Source organism: Oncorhynchus masou, chromosome 31 (assembly GCF_036934945.1).
Source record: "Oncorhynchus masou masou isolate Uvic2021 chromosome 31, UVic_Omas_1.1, whole genome shotgun sequence".
NCBI lineage: Eukaryota > Metazoa > Chordata > Actinopteri > Salmoniformes > Salmonidae > Oncorhynchus > Oncorhynchus masou.
The window spans coordinates 33,918,572-33,940,318 of NC_088242.1; the positions used below are offsets into that span (position 1 = coordinate 33,918,572).

Below are 21,747 nucleotides of genomic sequence, written 5' to 3' on the forward strand. Positions count from 1 at the left end.
GCTGTAACAGTTTTCCTCCTCTTCTGAGGAGGAGTAGGAAGGATCAGACCAATGCGCAGCGTGGTAAGTGTTCATGCTATATTTAGTAGAACAGAAACACTAAACAAAATAACAAATAGAGTGAAATGAAAACGAAACAGTCCTGTAAGGTGCAGCAACACAAAACAGAAAACAACCACCCACAACCCATAGTGGGAAAACAGGCTGCCTAAGTATGGTTCTCAATCAGAGACAACAATTGGCAGCTGCCTCTGATTGGGAACCATACCAGGCCAAAGCCAGAAATACAAAACCTAGAACAAAACATAGAATGCCCACCCCAACTCACGCCCTGACCAAACAAAAATAGAGACATAAAAAAGGAACTAAGGTCAGGACGTGACACATGCCATTTCCTAAAAACAGGTTGACGTTGCAGGGAATGGAAGAAGACATGGTAGCATACTGTGTCTCACTTGACAACGTTCTTAAGACTCTTGTCCCACGGGTGAAGGCTTCTCTGCCCAACCAATCAGGAGGAACTGAGCATTGTCTGCGCCCTGGAGATTTTTGGGGGGTAAAAGACTACAGAAGGAAGAGCTGGAAGGATCCTCATTGGAGAGGATCATATCAGGTTTTGTTGACCACCCAGACTGCGGTAAAGGTAACTGAGAGGGACACCTGGATTCACGTCTCGCACTGCAGACAAATTCCTGCCCCTGAGGAGGATGGCGGGAGTCCCATCCTTTAGGCTGTGTGGCCTGCCTGTTTGGATCTGCACCAATGTATTGATTGGAACAGTTAGTTGCCCTCCTGTGGGTGAACATTCAGGTGAAGATGTAAGTCCTGAGCCAATGGGACCACCGCAGACCCAGAGTAGTGGTCCAGAAGGAGAAGTCAGCCAACGGAAAAGAGAAGTAAAAGGTCAAGATGAGGGAGAGAGTCTGTTCCAAATGGCATCTCATATAAGACAAATGGCATCTCATTTAAGACATCTTGTTAGGTATGTGGGTTGGGTCCTGTGGGAGTAGGTAATGGTCTTTCATATATAGGGATTCCCTTGGGGGTGAACTTTACTATTCAACTGTCTTCAATACTGTCATTGGCCAATTCCCCCCCAAAGAATCTTGACCCCATGACTTATTTTTACGATATACAATGTTACTGTCAGCCTTATAAATCCTAGACAAACAATTGCAGTGACTCACCCATCCCTATATTAGGATCCCTGGTAGCCCCCTAGTGTATTAGAGGAAATGGAAGTAACCATTTGTGTGAAAATGTTTCTAACTGTACTATGTTGGTTAATGGTAGCGATAACTGTCCTCTTGTAGTACATGATTCTGTACTACAAGCACCAGTAAATGTGAGTTATACAATTCTGTCTACAATAAGTATATCGCACTAAAAGGAGTTTGCCACCTAATTGGGGATGGGTGTGTACTGTTGGGTTGGTGGTGCCGGCCATGAGAGTACTTGGAAACACTGAAATAGAATTGAGGGTTCGGTTGAGGGTTCTGAAAAAATGGGAAATGCTACTAGAGAAGCATTGGTTGCTCTGAATGAAGAAGTAAAAGCACTGCAAAACAGGGAGGCACTTGACTACTTATTGGCTGGTCAAGGGGGTACTTGTGCAAGGAAGTACTTGTTTAATGTTTTGCTTTCTTGTTGTAAGGCCATCAAGGCTATCATGTTCAATGCTACTAAAGAAGGTTATACTGATAACTTGCTGTCTCTCCAGGAACTCCCCTTTCCCCCTATAATGGATGATAATATGCAAGAATGACTTAGTATCCATGTTTGACTAAGTAGCTGGAGGTTTTAATCAAAAGGAATTCTAATCAAAAGGAAGAGATTCTGCAGATTCTTCAAAACAGCTACTTTTTATTGTCAGATTTGAAAATCTGGAGCAGTTAACAATCCACTCAAAAGTGCAGCGTTAAGAGCCCAATGAACAAGAGTTGGGTCTCAGCTTTTATAACCTTTGTCTACTTGGCAGATGAGCAGGTGTGTGAGATCATGGTGGGAAGATAGCGCACAAACCAGTGATAACGCCAGTTTTGTTACTCCTTTCTGCTAATAGAATTGTCGCTTCTGCTCAAGCCAGCCTCTGCTCTCTTCATATCTTTACACAGCTGTGTCCTTGAAAGATAGGAGAAGAACAGTATGGACCAAAAACAGGTCACTCTCAGATGGCCCTTTGTCTTTTGGCCATGTGACTAAGTTACTCAGAAACAAAAGAGGAAAAACACTGTTTTCTCCTTACTTGAGAGAAACAGACAGTGGAAATGTACCGGTTAAGGCCAATACAGCGCATGTGCGTAACAAAGTTTGTAATTTTCCCCCATAGCAGTCAGATGTAACAGAGTAAATAGGTATTTTAATGTCATAGATTTAGCCGGTGGTAACTTGTGGAATAGACATCGGCTGGAATTTTATTTTAACCAATTAGCATTCAAGATTAGACCCACCCATTGTACACATTTCTACGGGCAAATTAACATATTTCTAGTGGCAAATGTGTTATTAAGTTATTGCCATGGTATAAAAGGAATAATCAACTCAGTGTTCTCTGGAAAATAATGCAGCTCCTTGAAAGGTCAGTTACAGTACACTCCACGAGAGTGGGGTTCCCCACCTTCCACTGGTTCATTATTTTCCATAGAACTCATAGCCCCTCGTTGATTATCCCTTATGTAGAAATGTGTTCAACATCCACTGAAGTCGCTAGCGATAGCAAGTTTACGAGATAGCTACAGTAGTTGCCATGGTAACAAAACAAACCGCTAACAAAACCATCAGCCCTAGCTTGCCATTATGAAAATCGAATTCAACATTGCCAATAATGTTTTCAATTCAACTTTTGCTTTCAAAAGCAGCTCAAACATAGAACATGTAAGAATGAACTATATCCATTGAATTGTGCCGTGCAAATACAGTGCATTATAGGGAAGTAATGCACGCTCTAGAATGCCCTTCAAGCCAATCAGAAACAAGTATTAAAAAAATCCTATAGTATAATTATGCAATAATGCATGAGGGGGTGCGGTATATGGCCAGAATACCACGGCTAAGTGCTGTTCTTAGCACAACGCAATGCGGAGTGCCTGAATACAGCCTTTAGCCATTGGTCATATACCACAAACCCCTGAAGTGCCTTATTACTATTATAAACTGGTTACCAATGTAATTAGAACTGCAACACTCCTTATCATTTAGTGCCCCATAAAAGTACACCAAAAATAGATTCTACAGACCCCACTGAGTACTCCCAACCCCATTTTTACATTGGCACAAATAATACTTTTTTCAATTTAAGCCCACTATTGTCATCATACCACTCTGAACATTATATTTTTCAATATGGTCTTAAAATAATGTCAACAACTTTTGATTTGATTTTCAATTCTCCATAAATTCCTTCTTGCATTTGTTTATAAGCACACAAAAAAATCGTCCTTGATTAAAATGGAATATATTTTGAATTAGTTGTCCACCTTGCAATGTTTTGAAATGCAGGATTTCATTTTGAAGGTTTCCTCATTACCATAGGAAAGTGACGTCATCGTTAGTGCTGCAAGCAGAATAGCTGTCCTGTTATTTGGGGCGTACAACCACCCTTTGTGAGGCTTTCAATATTACATAATTAATGAATTGCTTTGTGCAATTATAATGGGGTTCGGTATGAATCGATATTTTGGTAGATGACGTATCTGCAACATGATAGAAGCTCCAAGCCGCAGCCTACAGGCTGATTTTAATGTGGACTGGGTATGGGATGCTTATTTGACAGCGCAGTGATGTTCTCGTTGCCAGGAAGGATTTGGCTCTGACAGTCATATTTATTGTCGATGTCACGGAATTCATCGCGATTTTCATGTTTTGTAACGATATGCGATAAATTCGCAGAAACTCTTCCTTTTTCATGGCCTCGGTGGCAAGGTTTTGGGGGTCTGCAAACACAAATTCCAAGCTCTACATTTACGAAAATACCACACCACTTATGTCCACCCGACAGTGTTCAAGGGTAATGGGCTTGGGTGGTGTCTCACCGGGAGTAGATACACCCGGGTCCGGCGAGCCGAACAGGGAGATCTTCGAGGCCTGCAGAAACGGAGATGTGGAGCGCGTGAGGAGGCTTGTCACACCGGAGAATGTAAACAGTAGAGACACCGCCGGCAGAAAATCCACCCCGCTGCATTTCGCTGCTGGTAAGAACAATTGATACAATGTTGCTAGGCGCAGGAAACATCTCGCTACAATGTTCCACACTGCAAATGTAACAAATATAGTAACTAATATAGCAGACAATATAACAAGACACGCTGTACAGTTAATAGTTTATTGTAACAGAATAATCCAGGCACAAAGGCTGTACAATGTGCATCCACAATACATTCCCTAATATCAAGTTGATTCATAAAGGACTTATTTCGAGGATTTACTATTTTATTATTTTATGTTATATTACACCTGCTATTGATGTATCAATGCATTTATTAATAAGCAGTAACAGTCATTTTCCAATTAAGAAAATGAAGGGAAAAAAAGCATAATAACTAAATAGGTATGTTTATGCATAGTCACTAAGTAGGTATGTTTATGCCTCTCTGTGGACCAGGTGCATCTATAAATCCATACCGTCTCTCCTATTCAGGATTTGGCCGCAGGGATGTGGTGGACTACCTACTACAAAACGGAGCCAACGTGCATGCCCGGGATGAGGGAGGCCTCGTATCACTCCACAATGCCTGCTCCTTCGGCCATTCTGAGGTGGTCAACCTGCTCCTGCACCATGGGGCCGATGCCAACTCCAGGGACAACTGGAGTTACACACCCCTCCACGAGGCCGCCATAAAGGGGAAGAGCGACGTCTGCATAGGTACAGTTGGATTCTGGCCTCCCTGTGAGGCTGTCCCCTTGTGGGAAAATATGCATTGTTTAAGCACAGTGACTGTTCTCTTATGGCTTCGAGTATCCAGAACAATCCGTCATAGATACGTCTGTAACTTGCTTTCAGGACCACTTTTGTAAAAGCCAAGTATGGCAACTGGTGTGCCCTCTCCATATTGTTGGTGTAGAACATAAGCTATTTGTTGATATATTGTAAATGCTGATATGGGTGAATTTGGTGTTGTAGTGCTCCTGCAACACGGAGCCGAGCCAACGATTCGTAACACAGATGGGAGGACAGCGCTGGACCTGGCTGAGGAGTCCACTAAAGCAGTGCTGACCGGTGAGTGGGAGGAACATGTTCCTCACAAGCACTTTAGAAGCACCGAATTGCATGATTGCATCTATTTTGGGCATGGGAACAGACTGAAACTGTTCCTCTGGGAACCAAGAGTGACAGAACACGCAGTTGAATGAATCAAAACGGTGAAGAACAAGAGTTATCTTGGAATACATGGGCTAATATGTTTCCACACTTTCCTAATCACAGGTGAATATAGAAAAGATGACCTGCTAGAAAGTGCAAGGTGGAGTATATCTCAGATTTTTAAATGGCCACCATTCAGATGCCTTGCAATCAACTGTGACCATTATTGTGCTCTACACGTTCTAATACATGTGATGCTTTCATAGGAGTGGGAATGAAGACAAGTTGATGGCCCTGCTAACACCATTGAATGTGAACTGTCATGCCAGTGACGGTCGGAAGGTAATTCACGTGCTCTCCTAAACTATTCATGAGCAGACAACATTTTTCGTCGCCTCTCTAAAATTCCAAATGCACTAAAATGAGGTAAAAAGACAGATAGTCGTGTCCAGAACATGTTACTAACAAAGAGTGTGTCAGTCTGGACAAACAAACAAATCCATTTCAAATGGTCCTTTGTGGTGTATCTTTCAGTCCTCCCCTCTGCATCTGGCTGCTGGCTACAACCGTGTGAAGACAGTGCAGCTGCTGTTAAAGCATGGGGCTGACGTCCATGCTAAAGACAAAGGGTACGACTTGGTCTCTGTCCTTTCGTCACCCTCGTTGAATCAGTATCGTATGCTGCAGGGAAGGCATTGTGTGTCTTTCCAATACTGTGCCAGCAAGATCTCTGATGGATGACTCTCTCTGACGTTTCAGTGATCTGGTGCCCCTTCATAACTCCTGTTCCTATGGACATTACGAAGTCACTGAGATTTTAGTAAAGGTTTGTCTGAAACACATTCTTCCTGTATGTAGCTTATGTATTTTTGTGCCACTGTGTATAAAATGTACATTTCTTAACCCGGAGGCCCATTGAACATTCAAATGCTCATTGTACAAGTCTTGTTTGACCCCTGTCTCTCCATCGCCCCCTCCCTTGGTAATGCAGCACGGCGCCTGTGTGAATGCCATGGACCTGTGGCAGTTCACCCCCCTGCACGAAGCCGCCTCTAAGAATAGGATGGATGTGTGCTCCCTGCTCGTCAGCTACGGAGCCGACCCCACTTTCCTAAACTGCCACAACCAGAGTGCCATTGACCTGTCTCCCACTTCGCAGCTCAAAGAACGCCTGGCCTGTAAGCCGTGTATATTTTTCCTTCTTTTTAATTGTTCCTATTCTTTATGAACCTTGTTTTTTTGCTTGGATGTCGCCTACAATACTCTAATAAAACTGAATTAAACAAATTATTTTAGGCAAGGGGCAACACCTTGATAATGAGTCCTGTTCTCCCTATGCAATAGCTGAACCACTCTGACCTCTTGTGTCTGTGACAGATGAGTTCAGAGGTCATGCCTTGCTCCAGGCAGCACGTGAAGCTGACCTGCCCCGCCTAAAGAAGCACCTGTCACTGGAGACCATTACCTTCAGGCATCCCCTTACGCATGAAACCGCACTGGTAAGACACCTCACTACTGAGTTGCCAACGTACTGCAGATAGTGTTGCTGCAGATTATACAGTCAATTAATTGCAGTGCTAGTATCCCATATATTGTTTTACATTTCTGGGTTACTCTGTGCTTGCCTTTCGTCTAAGCAGTGTTTTAAGATCTAAGATATGTTTTTAACAGCACTGTGCAGCGACATCTCCCTATCCCAAGAGAAAACAAGTGTGCGAGTTACTGCTGAGGAAAGGGGCCAACGTGAATGAGAAGACTAAAGAGTGAGTAGTGCAAAGTGTGTCAGTCATTGACCCTTATCCCACAAGCAATTACCAGTCACTTTACTCTTAGTCACTTTACTCTTACCGTTGTTGATATGACAGATATAAATAAGTCTGAATGCTCTGATAAGAGATTACAACCACTCTAACTTGTTTGTGATGTAATTTGTCCAAGCTTTCTGACCCCCTTGCACCTGGCTTCTGAAAAGTCACACAACGACATAATCGAGGTGTTGGTGAAACATGAGGCAAAGGTAAGTTCAGTTGTTATCATAGTGTAATTAATAGAATAAAGGTCAAGCCAACATGTGTATTTGCTTAATGGCCGATGATTCAGTGTGTGTGTGTGTGTGTGTGTGTGTGTGTGTGTGTGTGTGTGTGTGTGTGTGTGTGTGTGTGTGTGTGTGGTAATGGTGCATCAGGGCTCTAAATGCATCCTTAGTGCTCCCAACATTCAGTCATTCATGCTACGATCATTGATCTTCGAAAGAAGCTATACCCTGTCCTTTCTTTCTGTGTCTCCAAATGTTTAAATATTCTTGGCTGTTAGCTAGCTAGCTAATGAGGTAACATGACTGAACAAGGTGTAAACAAATGCCTGTGAGTGGTTTTGGAACTACCCTCGACATGGTTTATGAACAGGCCCTAAAAAGTCACTTTTTGGTCAGGCACTCAGAAACAACTGCACAGCGGAAGCCTATCTTTACAACAGTTTTTATCTGGGCAATTTTCTTTCTTCTCCTGGTCGCAGTGGTGCTCCCAAAATAAAATGTCAGGTCGATACAGGAAATATCTAGGAGCATATGCAACCAAAATGGTCACACTTTAGAGCCCTCAGTGCAATGCATGTGATTCTTGATAATACGAAGTGTCAATATTTGATTGTGTCTGTCCCTATGAAATAAATGATTTACTATTATCTCCCTATAGGTCAATGCCCTGGACAACCTGGGCCAGACAGCTCTGCACCGTGCGGCCTACTGTGGCCACCTCCAGACCTGCCGTCTGCTGCTGAAATCAGGCTGTGACCCCCTCGTCATGTCTCTACGGGGTTTCTCTCCATCCCAAATGGGCAATGAGAGGGTGCAGGAGATACTGCATGGTAGGCTGGAAACAGCTAGGAGTATGTTACATGAACAGACAGGAACCTGGTTTGGGATGATCATTCTGGGTGGAAATATTTGCTCCCGTTTCAAGTGTCAATAAATGTCTTATGTATGTCTTTCAGAGGGAACTCTGATTGGAAACTCTGATGTGGACTGGCAGTTGCTCGAAGCCTCCAAGTCTGGAGATTTGGAGATTGTTGAAGTAACTAACTAGTAACTAGTAATCTCCAATACATTTTGGCATAATCTGACCAACCAATGCCCTATTGTTATAATACTCATGTTACAAATGATTGATTTCAAATGGTAACAGTAGTCTTCGTGGTAACATGTCTGCTGTATTTATGTTTGCAGAAGCTGTGTACCATGCAGAATGTGAACTGTAGGGATTTAGAGGGCCGTCAATCCACCCCGCTCCACTTTGCGGCGGGGTATAACCGTGTGTCTGTGGTGGAGTACCTTCTACTGCATGGGGCTGACGTCCATGCCAAAGACAAAGGGTGAGCACAGGTCCTGACTTAGGCCAGGAGCTTTTCCCGGTCAAGTGATTTGGTCAGGAAAAACGCAAGGCTCTACTTATTCTCCAATGGGCCTGTGTCAGACTCGTCGCTCAGAAGGGTAATGTGTGTCCGTCTCTCTCTCTCTCTCTCGCTCTGTCTCCTGCAGTGGCCTGTTCCCCCTACACAATGCCTGCTCCTACGGTCACTATGAGGTGGCTGAATTGCTGGTCATCCACGGGGCTCTGGTCAACATAGCTGACCTGTGGAAGTTTACCCCTCTGCACGAGGCCGCCGCCAAGGGAAAATACGAGATCTGCAAACTGCTGCTGCAGGTAAAGGAGTTTGTTTCCCTCTTACAGATTAGTGCTAGTTTATTTTCAACTGAGTTGGACCATCTACAGTGCCACTTGGATTTCAATGATTTAGAGTCATCACTTACCCTGAAAACAATTTGCAGTAGAATTTCAAGAGACCAGACACATCCTAATCCTGTGCAGTAGAACACATACTATAGAGCCTTCCGGTTCTAGCACAGATGATCTAAACACACACCCCTATCACTCCCCACCCAGCACGGTGCAGACCCGACCAAGAAGAACCGAGATGGGAGCACTCCACTGGACCTGGTGAAGGATGGGGACACTGACATGCAGGACCTGCTAAGAGGAGACGCTGCCCTGCTGGACGCAGCCAAGAAGGGCTGTCTGGCCCGGGTCGAGAAGCTCTGCAGCCCTGATAATGTTAACTGTAGAGACGCACATGGGCGGCACTCTACACTGCTACACCTGGCAGGTCAGTCAGCGCGCTGGAGCTTTCTGTAAGGACAGTGATCTTGAGAGCTGAGAGCTTCAGTGTGTACAAGCCGTTGTTCCAACCCAACATTCATAGGTTTAAGGGTTTAGAATGGTTATTGAGAAATGTAATGGATGTGAGAATGAGGATTCGGGGGGGGGTTTGGGAATGGACCGGGTGAAGCCGAGGGCTGCAGATGAAGGATCCAGGGGGGAGGACTCGGTAGAGTTTGGCTTGGAGTCCCAGGTTGACCTCATCGGGCCGTGGAAGTTGGGCTGTTGTTCTTCCTCGCCCACTTGCAGGGCAAAGGGCGAGGTAGGAAGGAATGATTTTTAAATGGACCACCCTTGGCAGGAAATTCTACACTCGTTCATCCCGAGGTGATTGTGTTTTCAGCAACCGGTAGCTTGTGGATGCTTTATATGTGCTACAGTCAATTGTGTCTACAATATCATACACCTATTGTATGATAGCTAGCAAATTAATTCGCTAACTAACGTTAGCCTGCCTAACTGGAACTTCTGAAGAAGTAAAATGTTTTATTTCTACAATTACCAAAAGATAACCAAACAAAAACAATTTTACGAGACATGTTTGTGCCGTCGTGTATTAGTAGCACAATTTCGAACTTATTTGCGTTCATTTTAACTTACGGAACTTACTTATATATTGACTACTCCATTGATGTTGTTTTTAAGTTTTCGCTGACTTTTCCTAGCAGATGTACAATCGCCGCAAATTGAATTATGGGGAGTTTCAGGCCTTGGAGTGAACATAATTGTACACTCGGAAAGCCGACTAAAAACGAGGGAGGTGGGGCTTACGTTGCAAACTTACCTTGCTTGGCTAATCATTTGGACCGCCATCCAAGATGGCGACGGAGATTCCCCCAAGGGCATAAGGCAAGGACAAGGGTGTGTCTTTTAAGTGTTTGAACCGCAGCCTTAAAAGACACACCCTCGATTTGCGACGATTGTACATCCGCTAAGAAAAGACGGCGAAAACTTAAAAACAACATCAATGGACAAGTCAACATACAAGCGTAAGTAAAACCTAATGCAAATACAGTTGGAGACGGAAGTATACAAACACTTAGGTTGGAATCATTAAAACTCGTTTTTCAACCACTCCACACATTTCTTGTTAACAAACTATAGTTTTGGCAAATCGGTTGCACATCTACTTTGTGCATGACACAAGTCATTTTGCTAACAATTGTTTACAGACAGATTATTTCACTTATAATTCACTGTAATTCCAGTTGCTCAGAAGAGCTTGCAAAATTCCATGGCTTTAGAAGCTTCTGATATGCTAATTGACATCATTTGAATCAATTGGAGGTGTACCTGTGGATTTATTTCAAGGCCTACCTTCAAACTCAGTGCCTCTTTGCTTGACATCATTGGGAAATCAAATGAAATCGGCCAAGACCTCAGAAAATAAATTGTAGACCTCCGCAAGTATGGTTCATCATTGGGATCAATTTCCAAAAGCCTGAAGGTACCACGTTAATCTGTACAAACAATAGCACGCAAGTATAAACACCATGGGACCACGCAGCCATCATACCGCTCAGGAAGGAGATGCGTTCTGTCTCCTAGAGATGAACGTACTTTGGTGCGAAAAGTGCAAATCAATCTCAGAACAACAGCAAAGGACCTTGAGAAGATGCTGGAGGAAACCGGTACAAAAGTATCTATATCCATAGTAAAACGAGTCCGATATCCACATAACCTGAAAGGCCGCTCAGCAGGGAAGAAGCCACTGCTCCAAAACCGCTATAAAAAAGCCAGACTACTGTTTGCAACTGCACATGGGGACAAAGATCGTACTTTTTGGAGAAATGTCCTCTGGTTTGGCCATAATGACCATCGTTATGTTTGGAGGAAAAAGGGGGAAGCTTGCAAGCCGAAGAACACCATCCCAACTGTGAAGCATAGGGGTGGCAGCATCATGTTGTGGGGGTGCTTTGCTGCAGGAGGGACAGGTGCACTTCACAAAATAGATGGCATCATGAAGGAGGAAAATGATGTGGATATATCGAAGCAACATCTCAAAACATCAGTCAGGAAGTTAAAGCTTGGTCGCAAATGGGTCTTCCAAATGGACAATGACCTCAAGCATACTTCCAAAGTTGTGGCAAAATGGCTTAAGGACAACAAATGCAAGGTATTGGAGTGGCCATCACAAAGCCCTGACCTCAATCATATAGAAAATATGTGGGGAGAACTGAAAAAGCATGTGCGAGCAAGGAGGCCTACAAACCTGACTCGCTTACACCAGCTCTGTCAGGAGGAATGGGCCAGAATTCACCCAACTTATTGTGGGACGCTTTTAGAAGGCTAACCGAAATGTTTGACCCAAGTTAAAAATGTATTTTAAGTGATCCTAACTGACCTAAGACAGTGAATTTTTACTAGGATTTCAATGTCAGGAATTGTAAATGTATTTGACGAAGGTGTATGTAAACTTCCAACTTCAACTGTAAGTTAGAAATGGTTGTAAGGGATTTCCTCCTCTTCGTCTGAAGAGGAGAGGCGAGAAGGATCGGAGGACCAATATGTGGCGTGGTAAGTGTCCATGGTTCTTTTAATAAGAAATACTAAACATGAACACGACTGAATACAAAAACAATAAACGTGGAACGAACGAAACCCAAAACAGTACCGTGTGGTGAAAAACACAGACAAGGAAACAAACACCCACAAACAAACAGTGAAACAAACCCAGGCTACCTAAGTATGATTCTCAATCAGAGACAACAAATGACACCTGCCTCTGATTGAGAACCATACTAGGCCGAAACATAGAAATCCCAAAATCATAGAAAAACAAACATAGACTGCCCACCCCAACTCACGCCCTGACCATACTAAATAATGACAAAACAACGGAAATAAACGTCAGAATGTGACAGTACCCCCCCCCCCCGACTGAGGGGCAGCTCGGGACTGAGGGGTAGCTCCGGACTGAAGGGCAGCTCCGGACGGAAGGGCAGCTCCGGACTGACTGACGACTCTGGCAGATCCTGGCTGACTGGTGGCTCTGGCAGATCCTGGCTGAATGGCGGCTCTGGCAGATCCTGGCTGAATGGCAGCTCTGGTGGCTCCAGGCTGACTGGCGGCTCCAGGCTGACTGGCGGCTCCAGGCTGACTGGCGGCTCCAGGCTCCATGCTGACTGTCGGCACTGGCGGCTCCATGCTGACTGGCGGCTCATGACAGACTTGCGGCTCTGGCGGCTCCGGACAGACAGGAGACTCTAGCAGCTCCGGATAGACGGGAGACTCTAGCAGCTCTGGACAGACGGGAGACTCTAGCAGCTCTGGACAGATGGGAGACTCTAGCAGCTCTGGACAGACGGGAGACTCTAGCCGCTCTGGACAGACGGGAACACCTGTAGGGAGGAGACAGAGAGACAGCCTGGTGCGTGGGGCTGCCACAGGACACACCAGGCTGGGGAGACCTCCAGGAGGCTTGGTGTTAGGAGGCACCTGAAGGACCGGGCTGTGGGGGAGCACTGGAGCTCTGGTGCGCAGCCTTGGCACCACTCCCCCAGGCTGGATAACTACTCTAGCCCGGACCCTCCAGAGTGCAGGCACAGGTTGAACCAGGCTGTGGGTAAGCATGGGAGATCTAGTGCCTACTACGCGCACCTCTCCCTTAGGCTCCACTCCCACATTTGCCCAGCACGAGCGGAGCGCAGGCATAGGACGCACTGCACCCTCCCAGCGCCCCGGAGACACAACACGCAGAGCCGGCGCAGGATACCCTGGTCCGAAACGGCGTACTGCGACCAGACACGCTGAGCAGGCACCATGTGCCCTGGCTGGATGCCCACACTCGCATGACACTCTCGGGGGGCTGCCCTATAGCGCACCGGGCTATGGGCACGTACTGTCGACACGGTGCGCTTAACCGCATAACCCGGTGCCTGACCAGTAACGCACTGCTTATAATAAGCACGAGGAGTGCGCTCAGGTCTGCTACCTGGCTTAGCCCCACACCTCGTGTGCCGCCCCCCCCCCCCAAAAAAAATGTGAGGCTGCCTCTCGTACCTGTCGCGCTGCCGTGCTGCCTCCTCATATCGCCGCCGCTCAGCTTTCGCTGCCTCCAGCTCTGCTTTGGGGCGGCGATATTCCCCAGCCTGTGCCCAGGGTCCTTCTCTGTTCAAAATCTCCTCCCATGTCCAGGAGTCCTGTGATGCTGGCCGCTGTTTTTGCTGCTGCTACTGCTGTCGTCGCTGTCTGTTACCACGCCGCTTGGTCCTTGGTCGGTGGGTGTTTCTGTAAGGGATTTCCTCCTCTTCGTCTGAAGAGGAGAGGCGAGAAGGATCGGAGGACCAATATGTGGCGTGGTAAGTGTCCATGGTTCTTTTAATAAGAAATACTAAACATGAACACGACTGAATACAAAAACAATAAATGTGGAACAAAAGAAACCCAAAACAGTACCGTGTGGTGAAAAACACAGACACGGAAACAAACACCCACAAACAAACAGTGAAACAAACCCAGGCTACCTAAGTATGATTCTCAATCAGAGACAACTAATGACACCTGCCTCTGATTGAGAACCATACTAGGCCGAAACATAGAAATCCCAAAATCATAGAAAAACAAACAGACTGCCCACCCCAACTAACGCCCTGACCATACTAAATAATGACAAAACAACGGAAATAAAGGTCAGAACGTGACAATTGTGCTACTAATGCACATGACGGCACAAATACGTCTCATAAAAAGTCAATATGTTTTTGGGAAATTATAGAAAAACATTTTCCTTCTTCAGAAGTTCCAGCTAAGCAGGCTAATGTTAGTTCGCAAATTAATTTGCTAGCTATCATACAGTAGGCGTATATTAATAATGATATATTTAATATAAGTAGACATGCACTCATAATTGACACAAGCTACCGGTGCCTGGAAACACAATCATCGCGGGACGAACGAGTGACAAATTTCTGGCCAAGGGTGGTCCATTTAAAAAATCATTCCTTCCTCCCTCGCTCCTTGCCCTGCAAGTGTATACTCGTCCGACATCACGATACGTCATCAAAAGTGTCCACTTAATTTGAGGGCTGAGGAGATAGGGTGTGTCTTTTAAGTGTTTGGACCGTAGCCATAGTGTTGCAAACGGGAATGGAGTCTGTTTGGCAGCTGGTGCTTGTTCCGTTACTAGGGAGCTGTGTTCAAGGCAATTAGTTTAAATGTTGCATTTCAAGTCTGGTCTTCTCTCCTGAATTTGATTGATTCAACTAACTTATCATTAACACCTGAAAATCCGGCAGACCATCAAGACGGGACTACGGATTTAGGAGAATAGCATTTTCAGATAATTGCCTTTTCTGATTAAACTAATTATGTGTCTATTGTGTCAGCTGGCTACAACAACCTGGAGGTAGCAGAGTACCTGCTTCAGCATGGAGCAGAAGTCAACTCCCAGGACAAGGGAGGGCTCATCCCCCTGCACAACGCTGCCTCCTACGGGGTGAGTGCCAGTTACACTAATCTACTGTACACACTCACAGCACAATCACACTCTACAGGTGTCCATTGAGTCTTCCTACTACCTGTACGGTATGATTTTCTCAGAGACACCAAAAGTTAACAGGATGTCTAGAGACTTGATTGATGTGCCTAGGTTTTTCTGTGGTTGTTGAAAGAGTCAGTACCTCGTACTCGGCATACCAAACACTCACCAAGATCCTTGTCAAAGGCTTCTTTAAAAATGTAACCAGGAATTGGTTTCAGAGATTAAGCACACCTTTGAATAAAAATTGGCATCTTCTGCGGCCTTTACAAAAAGCTCCTTTAAAAAAAAAATGTAATCATGAATTGGTTTCAGTGATGAGGGGTGAAGTATGTATGTATGTTGGCCAACTGATTAGCACTCATGTCTCTATGACACAAAACACTGTTGGAAACAAAAGGCCAGTAGATTGCTTTGATCAGACCCTTGAGAAACGAGGAGCTCATCACACCACAGTCCTCCCCGACCCCCTGTTGCTTGCTCTAACTACACACACAGATTGAATCATCTCAAATAAGCAGTGGTGTAAATACTTTAAAGTACTACTGAAGTCGTTTTTGGGGGTATCTGTACTTTGTTTACTATTGATATTTTTGACAAATGCTACTTTTACTTCACTACATTCCTGGAGAAAATAATGTACTTTTAATAGATTTCCCATGACACACAAAAGTACTCGTTACATTTTGAATGGCTAGCGTGACAGGAAAATGGTCCAATTCATCTACTGCCTCTGATCTGGCGGACTCACTAAACAATATGCCTGAGTGTTGGAGTGTGCCCCTGGTTTTCTGTAAATAAAAAAAAACAAGAAAATGGTGTCATCTTGTTTGTTTAATATAGTGTTTTGCGATTTTTCTTTAAACCAATATTCGTAACCCTTTTTCTCCCTATAGATGTTTCTCACCCTTTTGTTTGCTTTGTTTCTTAAACCTGTGTTGGTTGGGTTACCACCTCAACCTAGATTTTAGAAGAGAAAGGGTGAATTAACTAGTAGAGGTCTTGCCTAGTAGAAGTCCTATATCTGAGTCTGAGATGCAAGTTGACCAAAAGAACGAGAGAAAGTTACAAGACACGAACCAAGAGCCAAGTGGAGTCCAATGTGTTCTCATTTGCAGCATGTGGATGTGGCTGCTTTGCTCATCAAGTACGACGCATGCGTGAACGCCACAGATAAGTGGGCGTTCACTCCACTACACGAGGCAGCGCAGAAAGGGAGGACCCAGCTGTGTGCCCTGCTATTGGCTCACGGGGCCGACCCCGCCCTCTGCAACCAGGAAGGTCAATCACCGCTGGACCTCGTCACGGTATCCATCCACACACACTTGCTATCCTCTGAGCTGACAACCTTTCCCCAACACGGGATTGTGTGGGAAGGGGTAGCATAATCTGTCATCCTCACAGCCACCACACTCACCTGTTTGTCATGTCTACTGCTCTTGGATACATGTAATCCCTCAAATCACAACAACACCCTGACATCGTATATTGTGCTTGTGATTTGTGCTTGTGACAGCATGTTAAACATCACCTACATAGTCTTGTTTGGAATTCTTTCCAGAGTTTCGCTGTTGTTGAGGAGATTCAATGTCTCTCAATGCTCGTTTCTACACTCTCACATGGCCTGACCTTCACCAGCAACTACTGGGTGACATGACCTCTTTCTAAATAGAAGAGAGGACCTGTCTCTGTCTCTGGCAATGAAATGCCTGGAAAGTTCTCTCTCTCATCACACATTGCTAAATGACTTGAATGTACTATATGCATGTCAAGGGTTTGCTCACATAGGAGCATGTAGTCTTATTCATACTTTCTATGGGTTATTGATGTGTTGGCAATGGTCGCTAATGCAGTCTAATCGTGTTCCTTTGCATGGTTGTACTGTGATTGAGTCGGCAATATTTTGTGTCATTCTTCATTTCTCCTCCACGACTTGGTAAATTAGGGGCAATGCCTCTTTCTCCTTTCTATCTTTTCTTTCTACAGGTGGACGATGTTCGTGCCTTGTTGACAGCGGCCATGCCACCTTCAGCCCTGCCAGGTTGCTATAAACCCCAGGTAATCCGTATGTCTGCCCCTGTAGGGGTGGTGGTCCCCCCCAGCCTCTCAGCCAGCTCCACACCCCTGTCCACCTTGGCCTCCAGCAACAGTCTGGACCATCAGGCCACTGCCTCCACCTGCACTGCTTTCCCTGAGCTACCCGCTCTCCTGGGGCCCTCTGGGGCTGTGGGCACGGACAAGAAGGAGGGTCCAGGTGTGGATCTGAGTATCAGACAGTTCCTCAACAAATTTGGACTAGAACACCTACTAGAGATCTTTGAAAGAGAGCAGGTAAGCTGAGCCCCAAAACGCAGCTCGCTTAAGTCTGATAACTTAGATAAACCTCTTTTATATAAAAAGCTTCAAGGATGTCTTCAGCATCGGATGTTCCACAATAGGCCTATGAAGCATTACTTAAGATGCTGAAGGTGAGATCTGGCATTATTTTAAAGTTCACCGTTTTCTCTTTTTGAAGATCACACTGGATGTCCTGGTAGAGATGGGACACAAGGAGCTGAAAGAGATCGGTATCAATGCCTACGGACACAGACACAAGATTATCAAAGGAGTAGAGAGACTCACTAGCGGACCTCAAAGTACGTTTACACACTACAGGACCCATGCTGTTGTCCATAACACAGGTTCACTTCAAATGTATGTTAATGTATTTAGCATTTAACAAAGTGTTTTCCAAGGGCTGTTAGTGAATGCAACCATCAAAGATTTAGATTTTTACTTGATCTTCATGTATGAAAGGGCAGTGTGCTTCGATTGAAGTTCACATCCTGAAGGAAGTTTTGAACTACTGCATTAGTAAAAAGAAGTTCACGTTCCTGTGATGCAGGTTTGAACCCGTACCTTGCGTTGAACACGGCGAACAGTGGGACCATACTAATAGATCTGGCGTCGGACGACAAGGAGTTTCAGTTGGTGGAGGAGGAGGTACAACCAACAAGATGACTCGCTATCAAACTCTTACATCTTATTGATCATATCTTGTTGTAAATTAGAAAATGTTGACTCGAATTTTGAGTCTTGTTTTTGAACAGTTGCAGAGTACGATCAGAGGGCACAGAGATGGAGGGCTTGCTGGAGGGGTTTTCAACAGATACAACATTGTTAAGGTACAGTTGGCTGGTTTCTATCCACATTAGGAAGGCAAGCTCTGTTTTATTCTGTCAAATCAAATCAAATGTATTTATTTAGCCATTCTTACATCAGCTGATATCTCAAAGGGATGTACAGAAACCCAGCCTAAAACCCCAATCAGCAAGCAATGCAGGTGTAGAAGCACGGTGGCTAGGAAAAACTCCCTAGAAAGGCCAAAACCTAGGAAGAAACCTAGAGAGGAACCAGCCTATGAGGGGTGGGCAGTCCTCTTCTGGCGGTGCCGGGTGGAGATTGTAACAGAACATGGCCAAGATGTTCAAATGTTCATAGATGACCAGCAGGGTCAAATAATAATAATCACAGTAGTTGTCGAGGGTGCAGCAAGTCAGCACCTCAGGAGTAAATGTCAGTTGGCTTTTCATAGCTGATCATTAGGAGTATCTCTACCGCTCCTGCTGTCTCTAGAGAGTTGAAAACAGCAGGTCTGGGACAGGTAGCACGTCCAGTTTAATATAGTTAATGGAAGTATAGATAATGGAATTCATTATTCAACTGCACATTCAGATGATGTTATAACAACTTTATTAACCATGATGGGGATGTATTCTCTTATCCCTGCTTTGAGAGAAAGGTATTGTTAATTCACTATTTTCCCCTCTTGATCTGCAGATTCAGAAAGTGTGCAACAAGAAGCTTTGGGAGAGGTACACCCATCGAAGGAAGGAGGTCTCCGAGGAGAATCACAATCACTCCAATGAACGGATGTTGTTTCACGGTAAGAGAATAATATACAGAATAGCACAGCCCACATTCCAATGAGAACCGGTGAACCGTGACACTCCAGAAACCACTTGGGTCATGTTGTGTTCGTGGTTGATCTTTTTTTGTGTGCTTAAGTGTTTTAGACACTCAGAAATCCTATTTACAAGTGCTCAGTCCAGCATTCATGCCGCTCTTGACCCAACAGGTTCGCCGTTTGTCAACGCCATCCTCCACAAGGGTTTTGATGAGAGGCATGCTTACAAAGGCGGCATGTTCGGCGCAGGCATCTACTTTGCTGAGAACTCGTCTAAGAGTAACCAGTACGTCTACGGGATAGGAGGCGGTACAGGCTGCCCTCTGCACAAAGACCGGTCCTGCTACGTGTGCCAACGGTAAACCAGCCATCCAGTCCTTTGATGTTTCTCTACCACAGTAAACCATATCAAAGCTGAGGTCTTAGTCACCACAGTACAACTGAACCAAGCCATAGCTGGGCGCTAATAACACTCCAATGAGAGTTTCACAACGTTAAGAAAGAATGGCTCAAATGTGTCAAGTGGATTGATTGAATGGAGGTTCCTTCCTGGCATCACATGTGGCGTGATGTCTGATTGTCTGTGATGGGTTCTATGGGTCTTCAGGCACCTGCTGTTCTGCAGGGTGACCCTGGGCAAGTCCTTCCTGCAGTTCAGTGCCATGAAGATGGCCCACTCCCCTCCAGGACACCACTCTGTCACAGGGAGGCCCAGTGTCAACGGACTGTCACTGGCAGAGTATGTCATCTACAGAGGAGAGCAGGTACGGTAACTAGTGGCTTTGGCAAATTGCATTATTGTGTGACTTTCATTTTGACACTAACTACTGAAGTCACAGGATTGACATTCTTTGTTATCAGCCTTACATTACATTTGTAATACTGCTCCTCTTGAATCTAATGTGTTAATTGTATGGTAGCATGCCCTTGGGACAACCAAGCTGTTCAAATTGACTTGATCTGACACCTGTGTCATTTACTCTAGGCCTATCCAGAGTATTTGATCACCTATCAGATATTAAAGCCCGATGCCTCTGTGGATGGATAGAAGTGGAACGGAGGAAGGAAGAACAACAAGTTAATTGTACAGAAGAACATCTCAGCCTGTTTCTGTTATGTTCAGGGCAGCAACAGCTTTACTAAATGCATGCACAAACAGATTTATTTATTTTTTCCTCCATTTGAAGCATTTCCATCTGTAGCCATTCTAACAAATGCTGTGCAGGACCACTACAATTGGCTAATGTCTAACTGTAATTCAAAAAAACTTCTGTGTTATAGTAGTTATTTTCTGGAGACATTGTGCATCTATTTTTTTGTACTAGCGTGTTAATTTATTTACATTTTTATGCCCAAGTTATTGTAAATGAATGACCTATAGAGTATGTATTCCACCAACCAGCAGTCAAAATCAGTGTTTTCAAAGTCTGCCTTGTGGGGATGTCTGGGTCATATTTATTAGGGCACATCGTAGCAAAAAAAAAATTCAAAAGTTGTGGAGTGGAAAATTAATGTTCATTGGACAAGTCTTGGTGGTCACTCCCTGTTTCAGTCAGTTTTCTTCCATTGGTGCCTATTGCCCAATGGCTTATTTATCCAGTATTGTAAATCAGGACACAATTTCAGATCATTATCCTGTTAGAATGTGTATTGTTTGGTCTACATAGTGACAGTTAAAAGATCAGGGTCAGTGTCCTTTCATTCAGTAATGGTGGCCGCAGCAAAGTCTTCAAATTTGAGGACTCCTAAATTGTCATAAATTGCCCCTCCACGAAGTCTGTTTTGGTTTGAAAGCTGTTTTGTTTTACACAACACACAAGGTTGACGAGACTACGCAGAGAAAACAAAACATGTAGTTTGTCAATTTCCCTCGGTCAGTGTTTGGATGCGCTGTGAGAACCGTGTCTGTCATTTGAAATAATGTGAAGTTAATTTACACTAATATGCTGTGGTTGCGTGATGTTCTCGCAGCACTTTGTTCCTTTTGCATGATATTCCTGTCTGATTAACTGTCGTTAGAGTTGTACGTCATGTTTGAACAGTGTTTGCTTAGTGCTAATTGGATGCATCATGGCTGGATCTGGGTGGGAATAATCTCCACACAAAACAGCCACATCAAAATAAATGAGCTATTTGTGAATCCTTGGTTGTAAATTGTTTGTAGTCTACTGTAAAAAAAAAGAAGAAAATTGAAGTTGCATGTGATTACTTATGGACCAAACTTTGCGTTGTCTGTTTTTGTAGGTAGTGGAATAACTATCATTGTTAATTACACATTTTTCACTTGTCAGTATGATGTCTCCCAAGATAGTGTACGATTAGCCATACGAGCATACTACATACTTAAACTACATAATTGCATACTCATTTCGACGTTTGATCTCGTAGAATTCACTGGTCTTTTACCACTCAAGTTTGACAACCGCTGATAATCCGATAAACGCGCTGTACCAAAATGAACGAATGGCAGGAGTCACCGCAATCACGCATTAGATGACGCATTCGAAGTACTAATTTCGAAATGTCACAGCCTACTATAAACTTTTGTTTTTGCACACTATTTAGTAGGCTAGTATGGACATTATACATACAGTCTTCCTCTCTACCGAGGCTACTGCTTTCCTGCCGCATTGTTTTCATGAGACGTTGAGTGTCTGATAATGGCACTCTTCAGTTCAAGATGTTTTGACGGGCTTGTTACAGTTTAATGTAGTTTAACCTTTTGTCAGACCTGAACTGAGATGTACACTACAAAGCGGAATAGAGGAATTATTGAGACCACTTTGATCAATTCTGAGTTCAACTTGGG

General features: G+C 44.4%; 1 protein-coding gene across 2 annotated transcripts; it reads left to right on the forward strand.

Moving 5' to 3' along the window:
- The first annotated feature begins 3,472 nt into the window (after nucleotides 1-3,472).
- LOC135523854 (poly [ADP-ribose] polymerase tankyrase-2-like) lies at nucleotides 3,473-21,078 on the forward strand. 2 transcript variants are annotated; one of them, XM_064950825.1, is made up of 26 exons: nucleotides 3,473-4,190; nucleotides 4,637-4,861; nucleotides 5,120-5,215; nucleotides 5,423-5,459; nucleotides 5,566-5,641; nucleotides 5,834-5,928; nucleotides 6,059-6,125; nucleotides 6,291-6,477; nucleotides 6,677-6,798; nucleotides 6,971-7,062; nucleotides 7,238-7,316; nucleotides 7,993-8,164; nucleotides 8,291-8,370; nucleotides 8,523-8,668; nucleotides 8,835-9,000; nucleotides 9,241-9,460; nucleotides 14,841-14,950; nucleotides 16,111-16,299; nucleotides 16,979-17,323; nucleotides 17,508-17,628; nucleotides 17,877-17,974; nucleotides 18,082-18,156; nucleotides 18,812-18,917; nucleotides 19,110-19,296; nucleotides 19,546-19,702; nucleotides 19,924-21,078. In XM_064950825.1, exons 1-26 carry the CDS (start codon nucleotides 3,905-3,907, stop codon nucleotides 19,984-19,986), a joined length of 3,597 nt encoding a protein of 1,198 aa, XP_064806897.1. In that variant the 5' UTR covers nucleotides 3,473-3,904; the 3' UTR covers nucleotides 19,987-21,078. The 2 variants fall into 2 exon arrangements, with proteins under 2 accessions (XP_064806897.1, XP_064806898.1); XM_064950826.1 differs by lacking the exon at nucleotides 16,111-16,299 and having other exon boundaries at nucleotides 3,475-4,190.
- The last annotated feature ends 669 nt before the right edge of the window (nucleotides 21,079-21,747 follow it).